General features: G+C 39.2%; 1 protein-coding gene across 8 annotated transcripts in view; it reads right to left on the bottom strand.

Annotated features, from left to right (window-relative positions):
• Positions 1 to 20,640, bottom strand: part of evi5b (ecotropic viral integration site 5b) — an 88,796-nt gene that overhangs the window by 40,921 nt on the left and 27,235 nt on the right. For 6 of the 8 annotated variants that reach the window (XM_015601381.3, XM_015601382.3, XM_022685342.2 and 3 more), the window contains 2 exons: positions 13,774 to 14,012; positions 2,588 to 2,777 (listed from right to left, as the gene is read on the bottom strand). In XM_015601381.3, coding sequence (XP_015456867.3) covers positions 2,588 to 2,777; positions 13,774 to 14,012 — 429 coding nt within the window. Of the gene's footprint in view, positions 1 to 2,587; positions 2,778 to 8,853; positions 8,951 to 13,773; positions 14,013 to 17,947; positions 18,129 to 20,640 lie in introns of those variants that run through there. The other 2 variants (XM_022685341.2, XM_007233617.4) reach the window with 2 other exon arrangements.

Genomic DNA, 20,640 nt, shown 5'->3' with positions numbered 1-20,640 from the left:
GTGATGCACCTGCACATCGCCAAGGGGAGACGGATTTCGGCACAACACCTCTGTTTTTTAGTTCTCTAGTTTTCTAGTTCTTCTGTAGTTTAATGGGGGTGATGGATTTACTTAACTTTTTGTAATTGGTCTAAAAGTCTAAAGAATAGTTGACCATGGTTTAAGAGGTTCAGACTAATTTTGATTTTTTTGATTTTTTAAGCCAATTCATAGCAGAAAATAAGTAATAAAAGAAGAACTCACTCGGACTTTCACTTTATAGTGCAGCTCAAAATTACTAAATTTGAAAGAAGCAAAAGGCTGCAGTGCTAGGTCAATGTCCCAGGTCCACACCCAGGTATCAAACCTGCACCTTCTAACGTCATCATGACCCAGTTCTTGCTATGCAGCTCTGAGCCACTGAGACAGTGCTGTACCTTTCCCTTTTTAATGTTATAACTGTGGGCTGAGAACAGTTTCTAATTTAAAATGTCAAAACACACACCAACTCACACAGCTTGTTATTTCTACACATATACATTTTTTACATTAATTTTATTGGGCCACAAATACAAACCGTGCAGCATCAGATACAGTCAGCTTCTGTCTCTGACTTTGAAGATGAAGCCGCTGTAGGTAGGAGTGTGTAATAGAATGAAGGACAGTGAGTGATTAAACACAGTGTTTAAAAACTCCAGCAGCACTGCTGTATCTGATCCACTAACTGTACCAGCCTCTCTCTCTCTCTCTCTCTCTTTATCTATCTACACACACACCTCGATAAAGCCAGGGCTCGACATTAACTCGAGGAGTCGGAGCAGTGGGAAAATGAACTAGTCAGCGCAAAACACAAAAACCTGCGCAGAGTGATAAATGAATAGCAGTGCTGCTGAAACTGCAGTAATATACACCTCTTTCCTTACCCACAATTCCCCCCCGGCAACAATACAAACAGAGAGAATAAGAGTATATATGCAGGATCTGCTTAGAACACTGCGCAGGACAAAACGCAAAAGTATGCAAAAACTGAATATACTTCTACTGTCCTAATATTTACCAGTCAGTTACTACAGGACAAAAAAACTGCAATTTGGCACTTTATCAATATTAAAGCTATTATGTAATGCAATTGTTTAGTATAACAAGTTGAACTTTGATGTATAAATAGTACAGGCCTATTCAGAAAATTAAAAAAAAATTGACAAATGCGATTTTACATAGTCAACTGATTTTTTTGGCTATGTAATTAAGGCCAGAAACTCCAAGCTCTAATAAACCTCCACTTCTCCTGTTTCTCTGCTCCCTGTCCACATACATTTGCTCTCTATTACTCATTAATGTGGGTGAGGTAACTGGCTCAGCAAAACTGGGCTGGAAAATCAATTTATCTTCCTCAGTTAACTCCCTCCATCAGTAAGTCAGGCTCCAGCTCTTTACCAGCTTTAGTTCTAAACCAACAGTCTCTCTAATAAGTGTGCAGTCCAAGCCCAAGCAAGTCACACTATTATTAGCAGTCTGCACAGATGCCAGGCTAAAAATGACCAGCAGGACTCAGCACAGACGTTCAGGGTCATCAAGATGAGGTTAGTTATCCAGGACACAAGTTCGAACCTTGCTATCTTTTTGGGTACGTCCACACAGCAGGTAAAAGTGACCCAAATCCATTACTTTGAGCAAAATGTTCATTTTAGTCTGTTTCTTATATCTATTTATACTGTACATCTATATATTACTATATATCTATATTCAACATTGGTCTAAACAGTTCACATTTCTAAACAGACATTCATGTGCTAAAGAGCAGTGCTTCACGTAAAATGTTTCAGTTTCATTTTCTCCAGCACCACAGGAGCCATCAAGAAGTTCCAGTGTCTGCAGCTAGGCTCATCACAGAGAATATGTTCCAGCTCACTGTAGGAAGAGCATGTTATTCAACTATTTTTGAGGTCTATTACCTAATTTATCTTTCCCTTCTCTGCTTTCCCCCTTCTCTCTGACGTGAAAGCCGGTTGAATTTTCATTTGGCTGTTCAGAATGAGTCGAACTGCAGCAAACCACGTGTCAGATTTTAATACCACATATTAAATTGGCTCAACCATAGAAGCGAAAATATTACGTTCAGTGAGTTATTGCCATTTACATCACCAAAAAGATAACAAGTCTATGACATTCAACCAAAAAAGTCTGATTTTGGGATATTTTTTTAATAGAAGAGAGGAAAAAAAAACTATGCTATGCTTTCTGTGTGATTTACATTTACAGCAAATAGCAGACTCTCTTGACTAAGTGATGTGAATTACAGGGCATCTCACAATATATCATAAATACACTGCCTACTATATCAATGATATTACGATACTGTGAATTTGCCATACTCAATATACTGCATGACAATTCCCTTCAATACTTCACAGCATCTGTGTTACAGAAGAGGATAAAATAATCCTAAATAAGCAAATACTGAAGTGACTTACAGAAGTCAGTTAAAACATCTAAAGCAAATATCGACTCCTAATTTAACATACTTTGAGCTTTGATAAATGAGCCACACAAAACCAGAGTCAGAGTCAGAGCATTTTAATTATGCACAGTATGTATTGTTGTTTACCTTCAACTGCTTCTCCTTTTTCTTACGGACCTCCTCCCACTCGTTGACGATCCGCCCCCATAATATCCACGAGTCCTCCTCCAGGTGCGACAGGTTGGACGAGGCCGAGGAGCTCGACACCAGGGATGAACCACTGTTCCGCCGAGACCCGTTCACAGAGCGCAGAGACTTACTGTCCGTCTCCAACAGCCTGCACAACACACAATATCCACAACCATCAGTACATAAGCCTGTCTAAACTTTCAATCAAAATGGGAGGGCCTCCTTTTAATAGATTAGCGTGATAGATGTTGTGAATAGTATAGAAATTAAGTTTTTTACCATATATTATAAAGGTCTCATTCCAAAATTTTTAAAATGTCTAGTTGTGGTCTTTAGTATAAATGAATGCCACAAGAGCCGTATTTTTTTGTGAAGAAAAAAAAAAAAGAATTCTGGTGTTTCTATTTAGCCCTGTTTTAGATCACTGAATTAGTGGGCTCTGAAGAAAGACAGGATTTCGGCTCTTACTAATAAATATTTATACATACAAACACTAGAGGTGTTTTTGGGACCGATTTCTTTCATCTCGACCTGCCATTCACCGATACCAATCTTGGGCGGCCAAACGCCACATTAATGCCACACAGGCACCATGCAAACCTGGTACAGATTCCCCTTATTACATCCGTGCCTAGCCAAACACTGGTAATTTATGCTGATAGTAAATAAACAAAAGAGTGTTACTGACCAAAATAAACGCTTTTCAAAAGAGATATATGTGTAAATAGTTATAACACACCAGAATTTTTATATTTATATGCCAATACCGCAGGAATTGGTATCCCAACATCAGCCGCCCCACAGCCTGTTCATGGAAGTCAGCTTACTTCTTTAAAAAGCTCAAATTTACTGTTAACATATAACTAATAGTATATTATTTTAATAAATAATCTAACACTCCAGCTAGCTTAGATTGGGCAAAAAAATCCAGCCTGACTCCACCCTATAAAACTGTCATTACAAGCCCGGACCTGATTTAAACCTCCTTTTTAGTAAGTACTGAGTTTTTAAATAAATTTCCAAATAGTTGAAATGAGCAAAATCTGTTTTAATGATGTTAATAAACAGTACAACATGGAAGAAGCCTATTTTCTTTTAAGAAACTAAGACAGCGCTGTGTATTTTATCAGAGCAGAGCTGCGGCTTTCGCAGGGCGTTCAGTATAAACCGATATGGGAGTGGAGGAGCTCTCATGTGCGCACACAGAACTGCAGTGTGTTGTGCTCAGGGCGGAAACAAATGAAAACTTCTGCATATCTAGCTCTAAAACAGTGTGTACTATATTTCTACAGCTCCGCGACTCTTGCTGCTGTTAGCTTGTGAGAAACTAGCTCGTGACTCCTGCTGTTGTTAGCTTGTGAGCTAACTAGCTCCGTGACTGTTGCTGCTGTTAGCTTGTGAGATAACTAACTCCGTGACTCCTGCTGCTGTTAGCCTGTGAGATAACTAGCTCCGTGATTCTTCCTGCTGTTAGCTTGTGAAACAACTAGCTCTGTATATCCTGCTGCTGTTAGCTTTTGAGATAACTAGCTGCGTTACTCACTGATTGGGCTGAAAGATGAAGAGAGCGGTATTATCTGGTTAGTGGGGTTAAAACCTTATTGGAGTGGAGGAGATCTCGTGTGTGCACACAGAACTGCAGTGTGGTGCTCAGGGTGGAAACAAACGAAAACTTCTGCATATCTAGCGCTAAAACAATGTGTACTATATTCCTACAGCTCTGTGACTCCTGCTGCTGTTAGCTTGTGAGATAACTAGCTTATTGACTCCTGCTGCTGTTAGCTTGTGAGATAACTAGCTCCATGACTGCTGCTGCTGTTAGCTTGTGAGATAACTAGCTCTGTGACTCCTGCTGCTGTTAGCTTGTGAGATAACTAGCTCTGTGACTCCTGCTGCTGTTAGCTTGTGAGATAACTAGCTCTGTGACTCCTGCTGCTGTTAGCTTGTGAGATAACTAGCTCTGTGACTCCTGCTGCTGTTAGCTTGTGAGGTTACTAGCTCCGTCATTCTTGCTGTTGTTAGCTTGTGAGATAACTAGCTCCATGACTGCTGCTGCTGTTAGCTTGTGAGACAACTAGCTCTGTGACTTCTGCTGCTGTTAGCTTTTGAGATAACTAGCTGTGTTACTCACTGATTGGGCTGAAAGATGAACTGTAGAGAGCGGTATTATCTGGTTAGTGGGGTTAAAACCTTATTTTCTTTTCACTACAAGATGCATTGGTCCTACACATATGAACTGCTCCAGACTGGCTGAGCTGAGCTGAGCCTGTAGCTTGCAGCTGGGCTGAGTTGGTGAAGACGGGTAGTGGTTGGATGAGGAACTGCAGCTTTCTGTGAGCCAGCAGTTTCACCGGTCATCCACACACACAGCTCTGCTTAACCCTAACCTCCTGAATCGGATCGGTTAAATGAGAGGAATATCAGTGGATCGCCAATATCGTATTTTGGCCGAAAATCGTACAATACCGATACATAACCAATCAAACGTCTCATCTCTAATGCAAACATATCGCCTCTGATTGGCTAACAGCACTGCAGCAGAGAACGCCTACCTGCCTTCCCCCTCCACAGTCAAATGTACAGCTCTAAAACTTAAAGGTCAAAATGTTTTCAGACATACAGCCTAAATTATAGTAATAAACTTCACTTATAACGTCAGACTCTCAGCGTCGCCGAAAGAAATGTTATCAATGCTGCAGGGTCAGCATATACAATTTAAAGAGATCTATTGTATTTCACAAACAAGAAGAATTTTTTAAATTTTACTCTCTTTTTTTCCCCAATTTGCAGGGCCAATTAACACACCCACTTATTAAGCCACGCCTTATCAATACTAATGCATCCAGCAAAATGAAGATAAGCAGAGATAAAGACTAGCATACGCCTCGTCCTTATATGTGGAGTCTGACTCCGCCTCTTTTCAAACTGCCACAAATGAACGCAGAATGACAGCATGCTTGGAGGAAAGTGACGGATCTCTAGCTCTGATATACCAGCAAACATATGCCGAAGGTGCATATGAGAACCCTAAAATTTGAATCCTAAAATTAGAACCCTAAATTTCTCTTCTTATTCTTTTTCTCCTGAAAAAACAGTTGTGCAGCCTAAACCGTAGCTCGTACAGACATGAAACTTGGTAGGTAGATGTAGGATCAGATGTCAGGAACTCAGTGGACAACAAAAAAATGCACCGATTGGTCAATGGGTGGTGCTATAAACAAGGAAAGTAATTTTTTCACATTTTGGTCAATAACTTCAGAACCATAAGACCTACATTCAAGATTCTTTTTTTGCTGGATTTCCATTTGGACAACGCACTTTTCTGCTTATTTGCATAATTCCCAAACCATACTTTTGTGAGCTAGACATAGGAATATTGATTAATCCGGACATGTTTTGTATCAAAATACTTGAGAGCATGCGCTTCAATATTCATAAATATTTATATATATAAAAAGTAAACAATATGGCCACCATATGCAAATTAGTCTTTCTGGATATATGTCCCTTTCACTCCAACAGTTAAATTTGGAACACTGTTACTCTGCAAACATGCAACCTGAAACTTTGCATACAGAATCTACCATACTCTAAATAACATACCAAAATATTTAGGATGTTCAAAGGGCAACTTCAACAATCAAAATGGCTGAACACTACCAGCCAACCGGCATTTAGCAGGATTTGGCAGACAGTACATTGCCCAATCATGTAGCATGATGTAGGTAAATACTGGTTACAAACAATTGTGAAATTTTAAAAACTGTTAGAAAAATCTAATCTAATTGCAAAAAAATCTAATTGCAATCCTATTTTGCAGTATATAGACAAACCACTGGTGCCATTTGATTCCAAACTAGATTTAAAACAACTTTCTAATTACTTGTCCTCAGAAAATGCACTCCTTTGTATTATTTTTACTTATTTGATCAAAAACTTCAGCTTATTGTGAAAAGGTCAATCTGAACACAACTTTGTGAACATTCTGGTTGAAGTCTCCTGATCAAAAACCATAACATGTAGACATGTTTAGACTAATTTTAACTCGCATGATGAATATTCTACAAACTTCAATAGATTTGTATGTGAATTTAAGCACTGATCATGTTGAAAGGCCTCCAATTATATTAGATCTTCTTACACATCACCATCCTATGCTCTAGTAGGCACCATTGTGCCAGTTGGTGCTTGAACCCGCTGATCGCCGCTTGCGGCTAAATTTATTATGATTGTTATTAACAAAAAAAATGTATTAACAGTTAAAAATCTCTGTTTTTGGTACATAAGTTTACAGAAACATAAAACATCTATGAGAAGTATTTTAATCAAACAATCCCCCAAAGGTCTCGGGGTCATGTGACTTCAAAGGGAAAGTTTAGTTTTATTGCACCGCGACCCTGACGACTCGGGTTAGATCCCACGTGAGGAGCGGTGTATTTTTTTCCCTTTATTTTTGAGTTTACCTGCTTTGAGGTCAACTGTTCTGCAATTGGATACAACAATCCTCTGGGCTGGAAAGCTACTAGTCTGTAGCACTACATCCCATTATATCCCATTAAACCTCCCCAACCCAACCCCCCCATCCTCGTGGTTGTGGGTCACCATGTAATGGCTTGGAAAGTATCTGGATTGCCAACCCCTGGTTTACAGTCTAACAGAGACCAAATATTAAATCATTCTCAAACAGAGTGCAGCACACCACCAATGTGACAAAAAATAAAACTAATATTTGAGGTGGTTAACAAAAAAAAATTACATTAAATATTTCAGAAAAACACTATAATCTATAAAATCTGAGTAAAAAATGTACCACGTGACACCAATCTACAAAATTAAGAAGTGTTTTTTAAAATCTTAATTTTGTAAAAATACAATATTGCAACAAAAACAAAAGAAAATAAAATCTTCAATGTTTTACTAAATGTTACACCCCTATGGTATCACAAACATATTTATTAAAATGAATAAATAAATACTGTAAAAATAAAGGTCCAACAATGATGACCAGCATGCTAATCTTCACACAGGCAGGGTGTCCATGTTATTAGGGTTTCCATGTACACACACGGAAACCTGATCTCGGAAAAAAAAAGAAGCTGAGAGTCTAGGGAGCGCCGGTGAGTGACGACGCAGTTCAGGTACACACTGATCTGGGTCAGACCCAGAGAACTGGGCGGAGCTGACGGAGCTCAGCTGACCAGGCTTTTCCCTGTACAGAGTTGGGAGTCATGTCTAGTCTGGGGAAATATGTTGGATTTCTCAGCAATGTAACAATTGGTCACTTCCTGAGGCTGTAGGAATACAGAACTAGATATTAAGAAATTATTTATTTAATATACACAACATGAAATCAAGAATATTTAAGATTATCCTGCTTTTTAAGATTATCCTGCTTTTGTTGAAATAACGGTCTTCACTGTTCAAAGAAGAATTTCTGTATTAACAGCATTTCTGTGATGTTTTGATTGTATTCAGCAAAAAGAACGTTGTTCGTGAGATTAATGAGTATACTGTTTTACTTTAAGTTGCACCCACTGCTGAAAGAGATGCGTACACACACACACACACACACACACACTTTGTCAAGACCCCGTACTAGATGGGCAATAGAAGTAGATGTAAACTTACTGCCAATAGAATAGAATTCTGACAATATTCTGTAAATATTTCTATTTCTGGAGAAGAACAGCAGCTGCCTCTCTGCTAATGATTCACCGCTAGTTAAACACAGTACAGCTGAAGTTTCACTCAGAGTTCAAACCAGATCCTGAACAGCGACCAGTCCAGAGAGCACTCAGACAGAACCAGAACCAGAGAAATACGACTATCACAAAAAACAGTGTAATTAATCATACTAACCTGAATATTGAGCAAAATTACAGCATTTATTACTGTAATACAAATACAGTAATAAAATACAGCAAGACATTTTAAAATCTGATTCTAAAAAAAGCCTATAGTCTGCTTGTGAACAAATGCAGGTAAATATTGATAAATATTGTTAAAATTTCTTCAAATATCATATAATATTTTATATTGTGATAAAATATTTTATAATATGCACTTTTCGTTTCTCAGATCAAGACCAAGCAAAACTTTACAACAACTGCAAAACAGCACAAACAACAAATAAACAAAGAATCACTGATTAGCATTTCTAATGCTAACAAGCTAACCTCACCGCTAAGCTACAGTCAGAAAGCTGAGGTTCCCCATGTTCTCACCAGCTGAAGCTCATCCTGACGTCCTCATGTTGCCGTAGTACATATAGAGTGAGATGAACACAGACTGAGAGACAACATGTGTGTCTGCAAGTGAAAAAAACTCTCTCACACACACACACACACACACACCTTATCTACAAAGGAAAAGGACCTTTAACCTGTTGGTTAAAAGTCCAAAACATGTCATAGATGACTGTGCGTATGAGCACTGAAAATACAATATTTACAATATTTACATTTACAAAATAATAAATAAATTAATATTGTAACTGTATATAACTGTTTGTGTGTTTTAATGATGGTAAGTAAGTGTGTTTAAGGGTTTATTGCTACGTAAAAGGTTGGTGCATGAGGCAGCATATGGCTCAGAATACAGGATGAAGTACAGCTGGGACCACAGAGTTCGGCGTACGAGATGGGGTCTAGGACAATGGTAAAGGTCTGCAGGGTGGTGTACGGGGTTATCTGCAGGGTGGTGTACAGGGTTTTCTGCAGGGTGGTGTACGGGGTTTTCTGCAGGGTGGTGTACGGGGTTGTCTGCAGGGTGGTGTACGGGGTTGTCTGCAGGGTGGTGTACGGGGTTATCTGCAGGGTGGTGTACGGGTCGGTTTATGAAACGGTGTACAGGGTGAAGAACAGGGTCAGTGTACAGCAAAGCGTACGACTCAGCATACAGGGTCACATGCAAGGTGGTATAGAGAGTATCATATGGGGAATGCGGCATACAGGCCGTGTTCAGTACAGCAGATGCAGTAATGTGCCCACTTTGCCACTCAGTGAGAATCCATGTAGTCAGCACTCAGCATCTCTCCTGAATCACTGGCCTACTTTCAGCAGTGTGAGCGAGAGAGAGAGAGAGAGAGAGAGAGAGAGAGAGAGAGAGAGGAAGAGAGAAAGCGAGAGAGAGAGATGGCGTGGGTGTTCTGCACTCGACCACTAATTCACTGTAATCACTGATCCTGTGTTCCACCACTGCAGTGGTTCTGAGACACGCCGAACACTGGGAGAAACAGAGCTGAACCAGAACACTGCGGCCCAGCTATATTACTGACCGAGTGGGAGGAGCCAAAGACCCTCATTAGAATACTGAGAAAAATTATTATATAAACTTCATTCTGATCACAAGTAGTGTTACACTGTTTACAGATACTATGTAGCAGGGGTCAGCAATTAAGTTGGGAAAATAAATAAACACACCACTCCTCAAAAAACAGGAGCAAAAACAGGGCAGCTGCCCGAGCCAGTGAATTGGGACTCCAGGTCTGCTTAGGGTAGCGTCTGGGTCCATACTTTAACACATAAGAATAAACCCTATATATGGCTAAAAACAGTTTCTAAAAAATTGCAGCGTTATCACTGTCCAGTGAGGATCTGTGATTAATCCACTGTGGAAATACTCATTAATAAGTGCTCCTTCAAAATAACTTTTTGTGACTTGTTTATTTCTCAGTTTCTTATTTCTGAGTTTCCCCATTTCATGAAATATCAGCAGACTTTCAAGTTTAAAGTCTCTGAGCTATTGAATGCCTCATTTTCTGGTTTCCACATATTTTAAGGGATTGAGTAAATGACAGAAATGTTCTAAACTTATGTTCTTACTTAAAATGAAGAATAAACATCAAATTGTTAACCTGTATTTTAGTGTATTTTTTATTATTAGAAAAAAAAATAGCTCCATGTTTGATTCATTATTCTTTTCATTTATGACGTTTTAGGTTTTTGCCGTTGTGTTGATTCAGTATTGCTATTTAAATATTTAGAAAGGTATCATATTGAAAGTATCGTGAGAATGTCAGATAAAAGCAGGGATGAAAAAACTGACATTTAAAACTTATTTTCCAATTGATTGGTGTTGTTTATATTGATTACATTGGGTTTATTTATTTAATGTTTGTTTATATTTATAAATAATATTCCCGCTGCTTGGTTGCTAGGCAGCGAGAGCAGTGAGTAAAACAGAACTACACATAACAGTTAAACTTAATCACTAATGTAGCCGAGCGGACCAGAACTCCCACAGCTTAGTCATCAGTGGTTCAGGACTTCCCCCAACTGCCTGCGTCTCTACCCACCCGGAGGGAGCAGGGCCAGTTGTGCTCCCTCTGAGCGCCGGCAGCTTGATGGCAAAGCTGCATGAGCTGGGGTTCGAACCTGCGACTTACCGCTCATAGTGGCAGCACTTTAGACTGCTGGACCACTCAGTGCCCCTACAAAATGAATATTTAAATAAAAGTTTGATCTCAGCGCTAAACTTAGTTTCCCAACAAGAAGAGGAGGAGGCCTGAGGATAGAGCCCAGATAAGCACCCCATGAGAGGGCCAACAAGGGGTCAATGAGGGGATCCAAGTAGAGGGCCCAAAAGGGGGAACTGTCAGGTCCAGGGAGATGGCCTGAAAAGACTGTGGAGTGTTGGTGAGTTTGGAACTGTAATACTTTAACAAGAAGCGACACAGTTAAGAGTCTGGTAAAGAACAGTGTGTGGGTGGTGCTGTATTGCTATGTGCAGGACAAAGCATAGTCAATGCAATCATAGCTCATAGAACAGGACCAGTTTTGTGAAAATAAGATTAACATGACTGATCACGGACTCCAACTGCAGCCTGCCAGTTAAGCTGTGCTTGGTACTCATTTACTACCAGTTCCTGGGAAAAAGTAAATCAAAACTGCTACCAATAACAAAGGATGTCCCAGAATATTATTTATGATATTTTTATTATATATATATTTTTTTTCTTATTTATCTATAGTAGTATGTATATGAGTAGTTTTATGGTTTTCTGCATAAAATGTGATCTGATCTTCATTCAAGTCAAGCGTATTAAAAAATAAAATGAGCCTAAAATAATAACAAACGAACGAAAGACCCTGCAGGTCTTTATTGAACACACAAAGTGTAGTGGTAGTGGAAAATATAAGTGAACCTTTAGAAATAATATCTGGTTGACCTTCCTTCACAGCAATATCCTGAACTAGCTACTTCCTGGATCAGAACGGAACATAGTTCAGGAAGAATTTTAACCCATTCTTCTTGCAGAACTGCGTTAACTCAGTCATTTTCCTTGAATACCTCAAGTGTATGTCTCTCTTCATTTGTATCCATAGCATCTGAGATCAGATCTGGGCTCTGACTTGGTCACTCAAAACAGGTGGATTTTGATCTTCTTAAGCCTTTCTGCTGCAGATTTGCTTCAGTGTTTTGGGTCATAGTACAGTTGCATTACCCAAATTCTACAGAAGTTTAGCTGATGTACAGACACTAATGCAGCAAAGTAGGCTTAAAAGACCCTGATTTGTCTTCATTTGTAGAAAGACTCCAGGGTTTCAATGTTTAAAAATCTTGCACTATGAGGTTTTTATGGTTGTTTTAATAAAAACATAAATTATATTTTTGTGTGTACTTATTTTAGACACATTACATTTGTCCATACCCTTGATATTAATGAAGGTTAGATCACAGTTCATTACAAATTCATGCAGAAAACCATGGCGATATGACACACATCACGATACAGAGGTTACAATTTAATATATCACAATATATATTGCGATTGTTTAAATTATTTTTTTTTTCATTAAAAAAAAGTCATAATACCATAACAGACAGTTATAAAATCTTATCTTTTATCAATCAGAACAGTGGGATCTAACCACAGAGTACAACACTCTTGAAAATATCTAGGAGGTAATTACGTGTGTTTAGTTCATGGGTTTGATCACATCAGATTACACTGTGGTCCTGAAGTCAGTGTGAAACAGTAACTGTGTTTCTTAAAGGTGACGTAATTCACATTCATCCACACTGACTCCTCAGCTGCATGCCATCACCCATCACCATGTGAACCCACAGTCTGAGACGGGCTCAGGGAGGAGAAAAGAAAAGGGGGGATGGGGTGTCGTGACAGGGGGGCTATGAATCTCCAGTGCAGACAGAGCTACACTCTGTTCCCACTGGCTGGGACAACACAAACCAGCCAGACAGCAGAGCCACCACATCAGTACTTTAATACCCTGTATCAGCGTTCAGACTTAACCCCACCTACACTTGTTACAAAGCCAATGGTACTGAAGGTGTTGCTATACAAAAGCAGAATATTTAACCACCTAGCTGCATAAATACATACATATATAGATACAATTCTGTGTATAAAAAATATACTTTATTATAGCAGCATAAATTTTAAGTTTAAGGATTGCATTAATAACAGACTCTTTAAACAATGAGCCTTGACCTCTCTTCCCAGTGTTAGGGCTGAACGTTAAAATTCCAAATAAAAATTGAGAAAATGAGAAATGGCTGAAACAACACAAAAGATGAAGAGATTTTAGACCTCAAATAGTGCAAAGAAAACAAGTTCAAATTCATAAAGTTTTAAGAGTTAAGAAATCAATATTTTTTTATTACAGTTTCATGCATCTTGGCATGTTCTTCTCCACCAGTCTTACACACTGCTTTTGGATAACTTTATGCCACTCCTGGTGCAAAAATTCAAGCAGTTCAGCCTGGTTTGATGGCTTGTGATCATCCATCTTCCTCTTGATTATATTCCAGAGGTTTTCAATTTGGGAAAATCAAAGAAAATAATTTTTAAGTGGTCTCAAATTCTTTTCCAGAGCTGTATAATGGGATATTTAAAAAAAAAAAACTTTATCAGATTTCACAAGAAGTGATTTCACATGTGATTAGATTAAATTCACCCTATGTATATAAGACAGGAGTTAAATCTGCCTCTGGAAGATATAAACATGGAAAATGTTCACATTTAATTAATTCACCCTTAATTGATATTGCACATACTGTAACGGTCACATTGTGATGATTATGCTGAAACGATATATTGTGCACCCCTAGTTAGTGTATATTTATGTAATGTGCAGATTAAGTGTTTACAGGTGTAATGACCCGGGTCCGGCTGAACTCACCTGTTCTGCTCCTCCAGCTTGGCGAGCAGCTCCACATCGTCGGGGCTGAGCTGGGCAGGGGAGGGCGTGGAGGGCGAGAGGCCCGGCGAGATCAGCGAGGGGGTGGACGAGCCCGCTGTGGTGTGCAGCGAGGAGGGCGTGGCCACCTGGCTAGCCATCTGACTGACCGTGTGCGACACAGAGTTCTTCACCCATGAAAGAGTCGAACTCAGCTTCCCCGCTACTTTATCTGTCGCCACCTGCAGGAGAACCGCACCATTAGACACAAGCATTAATATGACCTGTATGGGTCAAGTTAGAACTATTAGCATACATTTATATGTATTATGTATACTATAAATGTTATTATGGTAACATTATCATCATCAAAATCCTCATCATTCTCATCAACACTTTATTTACCATCATGACCTAGTTTGACCAGTAAGAATTGACAGACTAGACACTTGTGTTGGATCAGCACCCTTCAGCCAAAATTACTGTAATCACTGATACTCCAGACTCCCATTAGCAGTGGGACAGCAAGCTCCACCCTACACCTGAGAACTCTAACAGAGCTCTTCAGCAGATTATAGAAACCACAGCCTCTTTAGACATATCGGTCCAGAGAAGGCACACAAGTCAAATACAACTAAAATACATTTTGTAAACCTAGCAAAAATACTGCATCCCTAAAACCAGATTAAATCCATCTACTAGCTGGTTGTTGTTTTTGAGGCAGCATTAAATGTAAGTAAAATGTTATTTAAACTTTAAGATCAGAAAAGAAAAATATATAAAAAATATGTTCATTTAAAAACTGCATTTTGTGTTTACTTGTGCTGTCTTAGACTAATATTTAAATTTGTTTGATGATCTGAAAGATTTAAGAGTGACAAACATGCAAAAAAAAAAAAAAATCATGAAGTGGCCAAACACACTTTCACACCACAGTTTATAAACATTTCTTGCCAAAAAAAGTTCACACTGAAATTTGGATCTTTAGCTTTGATTAATACACGCCTTTGTTTGTAAAAAATCAGGTTTGTGAAAAATCATAATAATAGTAATCATAATCATGGCATTGCATGGCCTAGGCTTCCCAGGACTCAAAAATATCTTTAACGAGCCCCGAACGTAATGTCTGTGGACAAATTTACTGTCATTTTTAGTTGATCTGCTTCTTATCGCACTCCATATGCTAGAATTTACAGACACATCTTAAACTACTGGCTGCACCCAGTACTGCACCTCAAAGTGCACTCTCGGGTGATGTGCTACAGCATACATTTTTGTCCGGTTAGTTATCCAAAGTGTTGGTTAAAAATTGGTGATAGGCTTCAGATCAGGTTTAAGATAACGGTTCCTCTGTTCTCCTGTCACACAGCAACAAGTAATTGAAAATACAGACTATAAATAGACCACAAACACACACACACACAGAAAATAGGGTTCTGCAACCGCTGGTAGTTCTGTTCTGTGAATGACTGGTTCAGATTAAGCACCCCCTGCCTGTCTGTCTGAGGGCCTGTCTACGCCAGGATGTGTCTGTCTGTCTGTCTGAGTAAATAAATGCAGGACTGAGATTCTGCTGATCTGTAGTGTTCTAGCTGGCCTACTGCTGTTAAAAAGAACACTTCTGGTCATGAGGCCAAGCGTGTGACATGGTAGATAAAACCGCTCCCATTACAGTTCTACAGCATCGACCTACACAACCTTAAATCACATACTTCATGTTCTATAATATAATATAGTAACTCTGTATTGTAGAGAAGTGGGTGGAGCTTCTGGACATGGTGAACATAAGGCTTGTGTTGTGTACAGTAAAGTTGTAAGTGGTATTAGTGAATATAGTAACTCTGTATTGTAGTAGAGAAGTGGGCGGAGCTTCTGGTCATGGTGAACATAAGGCTTGTGTTGTGTACAGTAAAGTTGTAAGTGGTATTAGTGAATATAGTAACTCTGAATTATAGAGCTTGTTGGTGATAAAGGTTAGTTAATTAATCTCTTGTTCATGTGTTTTTATCAGGTATTGTTGAATAACTATTCTGGATGCAGTGCTGTTTATCATTCTAAAATTTAAAGGAAGAAGTCAGCCCTTAGACAGTCTTTATAGGGAAAAGAGAAATGCTTGTAGTCAAGGGTCACATGATTTCGTGTGGTGTATTTCCTCTGTGAGGAGCTGCAGATTCTGCTGAATAAGATCTTCATCAGTACAACAGCAACCAGCAGCCCAGCCGGGAAACAGCGCCAAACAGGAAGATGAGCTGGGAGTGTGTACAGACACATACTGTATCAACAGTCTCAAAAGAGAGAGTGACACAGTGTTCCCTGTGCCAACAGCTGTAACTCCACAACAATGTGGTGTACCACAACAATGATATGCCATTCTATCCAAAAACAACACAAAACAAAACAACACAAAACAGACTAAGGGTGTGTACAAACTTGTAGTTCAGTCCCCCTTCTTCAGACAAAGCAGAAAAATCCAACAATCCTACAGTCCCGGTCTGCTTCGATTCATACGGACACACGTACAAACAAACCAAAATTAGGGGAAAAGCTGTGAATAGTGGGGGTGGTGGCTATGGTGATCTCATATTGTTTACGTTTGCGATCCATTACCAATATGCGAGGTCAAATATGGATGATTTATTAAAACCAAAGTGGTGAAGCTGATCATATAAATAGTGTAAACCTTCGGTGAAGAATACTGGATGTTAAATTCTGAGAAACACACAAAAATAAATCCAGAATTCATGATATTTGCTAATTTATGTGTATTTTATCCTCTACAGTAACACAGATGCTGGGAAGTATTACAGAGTATCGTTATGCAATATATCATGTACCACAGAATTACAGTACTATAATAACACTGTAATCATAGGCAACATATCGTGATAATTTAGTATTGTGAGAATTAGGGGTGGGCGATATGGCCATAAAATAAAAACACAATATTTCATGGTATTTTGGCGATAACTTTATTCTCACTAAATTAAAAATATATATTTAAAGAATACACTATTGCAACAAAATGAAAATTAAATTTTAGTATTGCATAAGATACGATATGGAACACCCCTAACTGAGATGTTAAAAAATGCAAGAATTGTATCAGATTTGTAACAGAAGTCAATGATCCAGAATATTATGATACTAATAATGCACTCCAAATATCTCCATATATCCAGGCCTGAAGTAAAATAAATGATACTGGACAGATATATGTCTCTATTAGATATATAATAGGAGATGAGAACAGTGTGAATTTTTATTTTTCTAAAAACAAAAAAAAAAGTAGTACCCCAATATGATAATTAGGGGTGGGTGATATGGCACAATATTTCAGGGTATACCATCATTCACGATATTAAAAATGTTGGCAATATTATTGTGTACTATACGAAAGGGCACACCTTTAGTGAGAATATAGTATCATTAGATGCGCTTTGATTTATACCCCTAGCGAATAGAGATCTACATTAGGCATGGATGTCCACTGCTCCTGCATGGCATACATAATAACTAAAACGATATAACTTATTTTCCAACTTATAGACCCTTAAACCTTCTTTTATAAAATCACGCCATCTTAATAGCAGTATGCTAACAGACACAGCAACCAGTCTCAGAAGGTTTGATGCGAATTAGCTGAAATGCTAACAGCCGGGCCAAGCAGTGTTGGATCTGCAATGCTTATAAACACAGGAGCCACTCTCTGAAGCTAACAGGTACTAACAGTCACAACAGTTGGGCTTGAAACTGTTGTTACAGGTTAGCAGCAATGTCAACAGCTGGTCTTTGCATGGTTGGAGCCATAATATGTACAAAAGAGAAAACTAAACACAACTTGGGAAATTCATTAAAGGAACTGGGAGCTGAATGGTCAGGTAGGTCATTCAGATTGATTTATTAGACTTTAAACAAGATAAAACAGTGATTACACTACTAAATAAATTAGATCAAAATGTCTGATAAAATAAACTGTTATCTAAACTGTGGGGCTGGATTATTCATTTTATATTTAAAATGTATAGATAAGATAAAAAAAACTAATTTCCTTCGGGCATTTTAATACACTTGCATTTACTCACAACCGGATGCTTCAACAAGCATACAGCAACACAAATCCCACCAAAAACTTAAATAAAATTTACCTGAAATAAATCAGGAAGAATAAATAGCTTACCTGACCAGCAACACCTCCTCACACATTCTTGTAAGCAAAGTCCATAAAAAAAATTACAAATAAACAGCTGATCATCAAACAGTCACTTAAACCAAAGCCTGAACCAGGTCCAACAGAAACTTCTCAACAAGCTATGATACACCACCAGCGCAGAGCCTGGATCCTACTGGGGAAAACTGTCACACCACAACTGTCACCTGCTCATCACGGAGTCGCTAGGGGTCAAAGGGCCACCTTGAGACATGCCGGCACACAGCAGGAGACGCGTACGCAGGCCCTCACCTCTGCGACTGAACTCAAGCCCAGGAATCCACCTGACAGCCGAAAACGCGGAGCGACGTCACAGATGTGAAGAGCATGTGCTCACGTCACAACGGTAAACCCAGGGGAAGTGCTCACATCTCAGATCACAGCGCACTTCTGCGAATCCTGAGCCAACCAGCTCACGTTTCCTTTCTGCGCTGACAGACCGCAACACACACACACACACACACACACACACACACACACACACACACACACACACACACACACCAGTGGTTTCCTAAAAGTGCCAACCAAGCGACTGTACTCCCCCGACGGACCAACCAAATGCCTAGAAGTACCCAACCTTCATGGGTGGGAATCACCCTTTCACCACACTCTACTAATGCAAGAGTGGGTGAGCAAGAGAGCGAGAGAGAGTAAGACAGAGAGTAAGAAAAAAAAAAAAAAGTGTGAGAGAGAGAGAGGTGGAGCTTAAGGAGGAAACAAAGTGCAAAATGCAAGAAAGAAAACACAAAGAAAATGGCACTAAAACATACAAACAAACAAAAAAGAAGGAAATACCTTTGCCTTCTTGTTTACAATATACTATCAGTTAACCAGCACAAATGCCAGACAGGCTAATGTTCACACAGCAGATTAAAAAACCCAAACCCAATTTTCTCACAAAATCCAATGTTTATTTTAGTCTGTTCATACCATCTATTTAATTTGATCTATATCCAACATTACTCTGAACAGTTCACATTCTGAAACTGACACTTATGTGCTACAAAGCAGCGCTTCACGTGAAGGTTCGGTTTCATTTTCTCCAGGGGGTGTCGAGCAGTTCTAGTGTCTGCAGCTAGGCTTATCACTAAGAATGCGTTCAAGCTCACTGTAAAAAGAGCATGTTATTATGAAGGAAATTTATCTCACTATCCAGTAGAGATGGGACTGATCCAATACAATCTTAGTATCGAGGCCGGTATTAACGTAATCAGATATCGGGCATGTGTGGCCGATCCACTTACCGATCCATATTCCAGTCCGTAGCTTGAGCTGGATAATAAACGTTAACACGAAACGCATCACTGATCCGGATTACAGTTTTCAGTTTACCCCAGCAGCTTTATTCTGCAGCTGACTGAGTAAAGTTTAGCTGTTTGTCTACAAAAAAATGTAATTTGTCGAAACGTTGAACAGCAGAAAGGCTTCATGTACATGTAATATTTGTAAAGTCAGCGTCTGAGGGGAGAACAGATTAACACACCAGCAGTCTGTTAGCTTAGCTAGCAGTAAAAAGACAGCTGCATTCAGGTGTTGTAAAGGTATTAACTACAGACTGAAGTAAACTATAGACATAATCTACATATCCTATAAAACCACAGGATCTATAAAAACTAACCAGCACAAACACACCAATCTGTTGGTAAAAAGAGTGATTAATTTATATCTGAAATACAGTTAGCATCACCATTTAGCCGCTAGCCATCTCCAGGACGAACTGCAGTCTGTTAGCTTAGCTAACATTGGGCCGACAGCTGCAATTCGGCATTGTGAATGAATAAGTTTTTTAAGTAAACTAAGAAATCAGCACTAAGAAATCAATCTGGTATTAAAAACTGTGATTAATTCAGCTTGGAAATACAGTTAATGTCGCTGGTTAGCCATTAGCCATTGCAGCTAATCCACTATGCTTTGTGTCAAAAAAAAAGTCTCCTGGGCAACCAGTGCAAAAAATTAGTCTTGAATTTTTAACATATTGAACATATATATTTTTACCCAGGGTCATTAGGGTAATTATGGTTTGCTGGCACAGATTATAAAGCAGAATTTCTATGCTTGTGTTCTGCTTCATCATTGTTGTTTTTCATAACCAGGCTTAGAGTCAGTCAGAGGTTCAGTTGCTGCAGGTTTGATGAAATTTCCTGAGTGGAGGGTGGGGTAACAGCATAACCGCACATTATACTCACACTACTGTCCCAATATTATAGTAGGCAGTGCACTATACAGACACTGTGGTTAAGTGAAAGTGTAAGTGTGATCATGTGGTACAGGGTGAAAGCATGTGTGGGCACAGGGTACCAGCATGTGTGGGTACAGAGGGGCCGTGTGTGGTACTAGATGACCGTGTGTGGGTACAGCATTACACGGTGTGATACAGGGTGACAGTGTGGGGGCTACGGGGCAGAACAAGACAGCAGTGTGGGAAACAGGCAGACAGTCTGTAGCATTTGATGTACAAACCGCACGGGGAAATCTACGTCCCAGTACAGGTCCCCATGTGGGCCTCAGTACATAGACCCACAGCTGTTCCTGCTTTTGTCTGGAGGGCATTTACACAGCTGTTTCACACACACTCTCACACACAAAATATTACTCTAGTCAGTCTTTAAAAAGTTCTAAAAGATACATTCTAAAAGAGTCATTAGCCGATGTTCACACCC

The sequence above is a fragment of the Astyanax mexicanus genome, chromosome 5 (assembly GCF_023375975.1).
Source record: "Astyanax mexicanus isolate ESR-SI-001 chromosome 5, AstMex3_surface, whole genome shotgun sequence".
In the NCBI taxonomy this organism is placed as follows: domain Eukaryota; kingdom Metazoa; phylum Chordata; class Actinopteri; order Characiformes; family Acestrorhamphidae; genus Astyanax; species Astyanax mexicanus.
The sequence above is the reverse complement of the archived record's forward strand: the minus strand, read 5'-3'. Positions and strand labels throughout refer to the sequence as shown.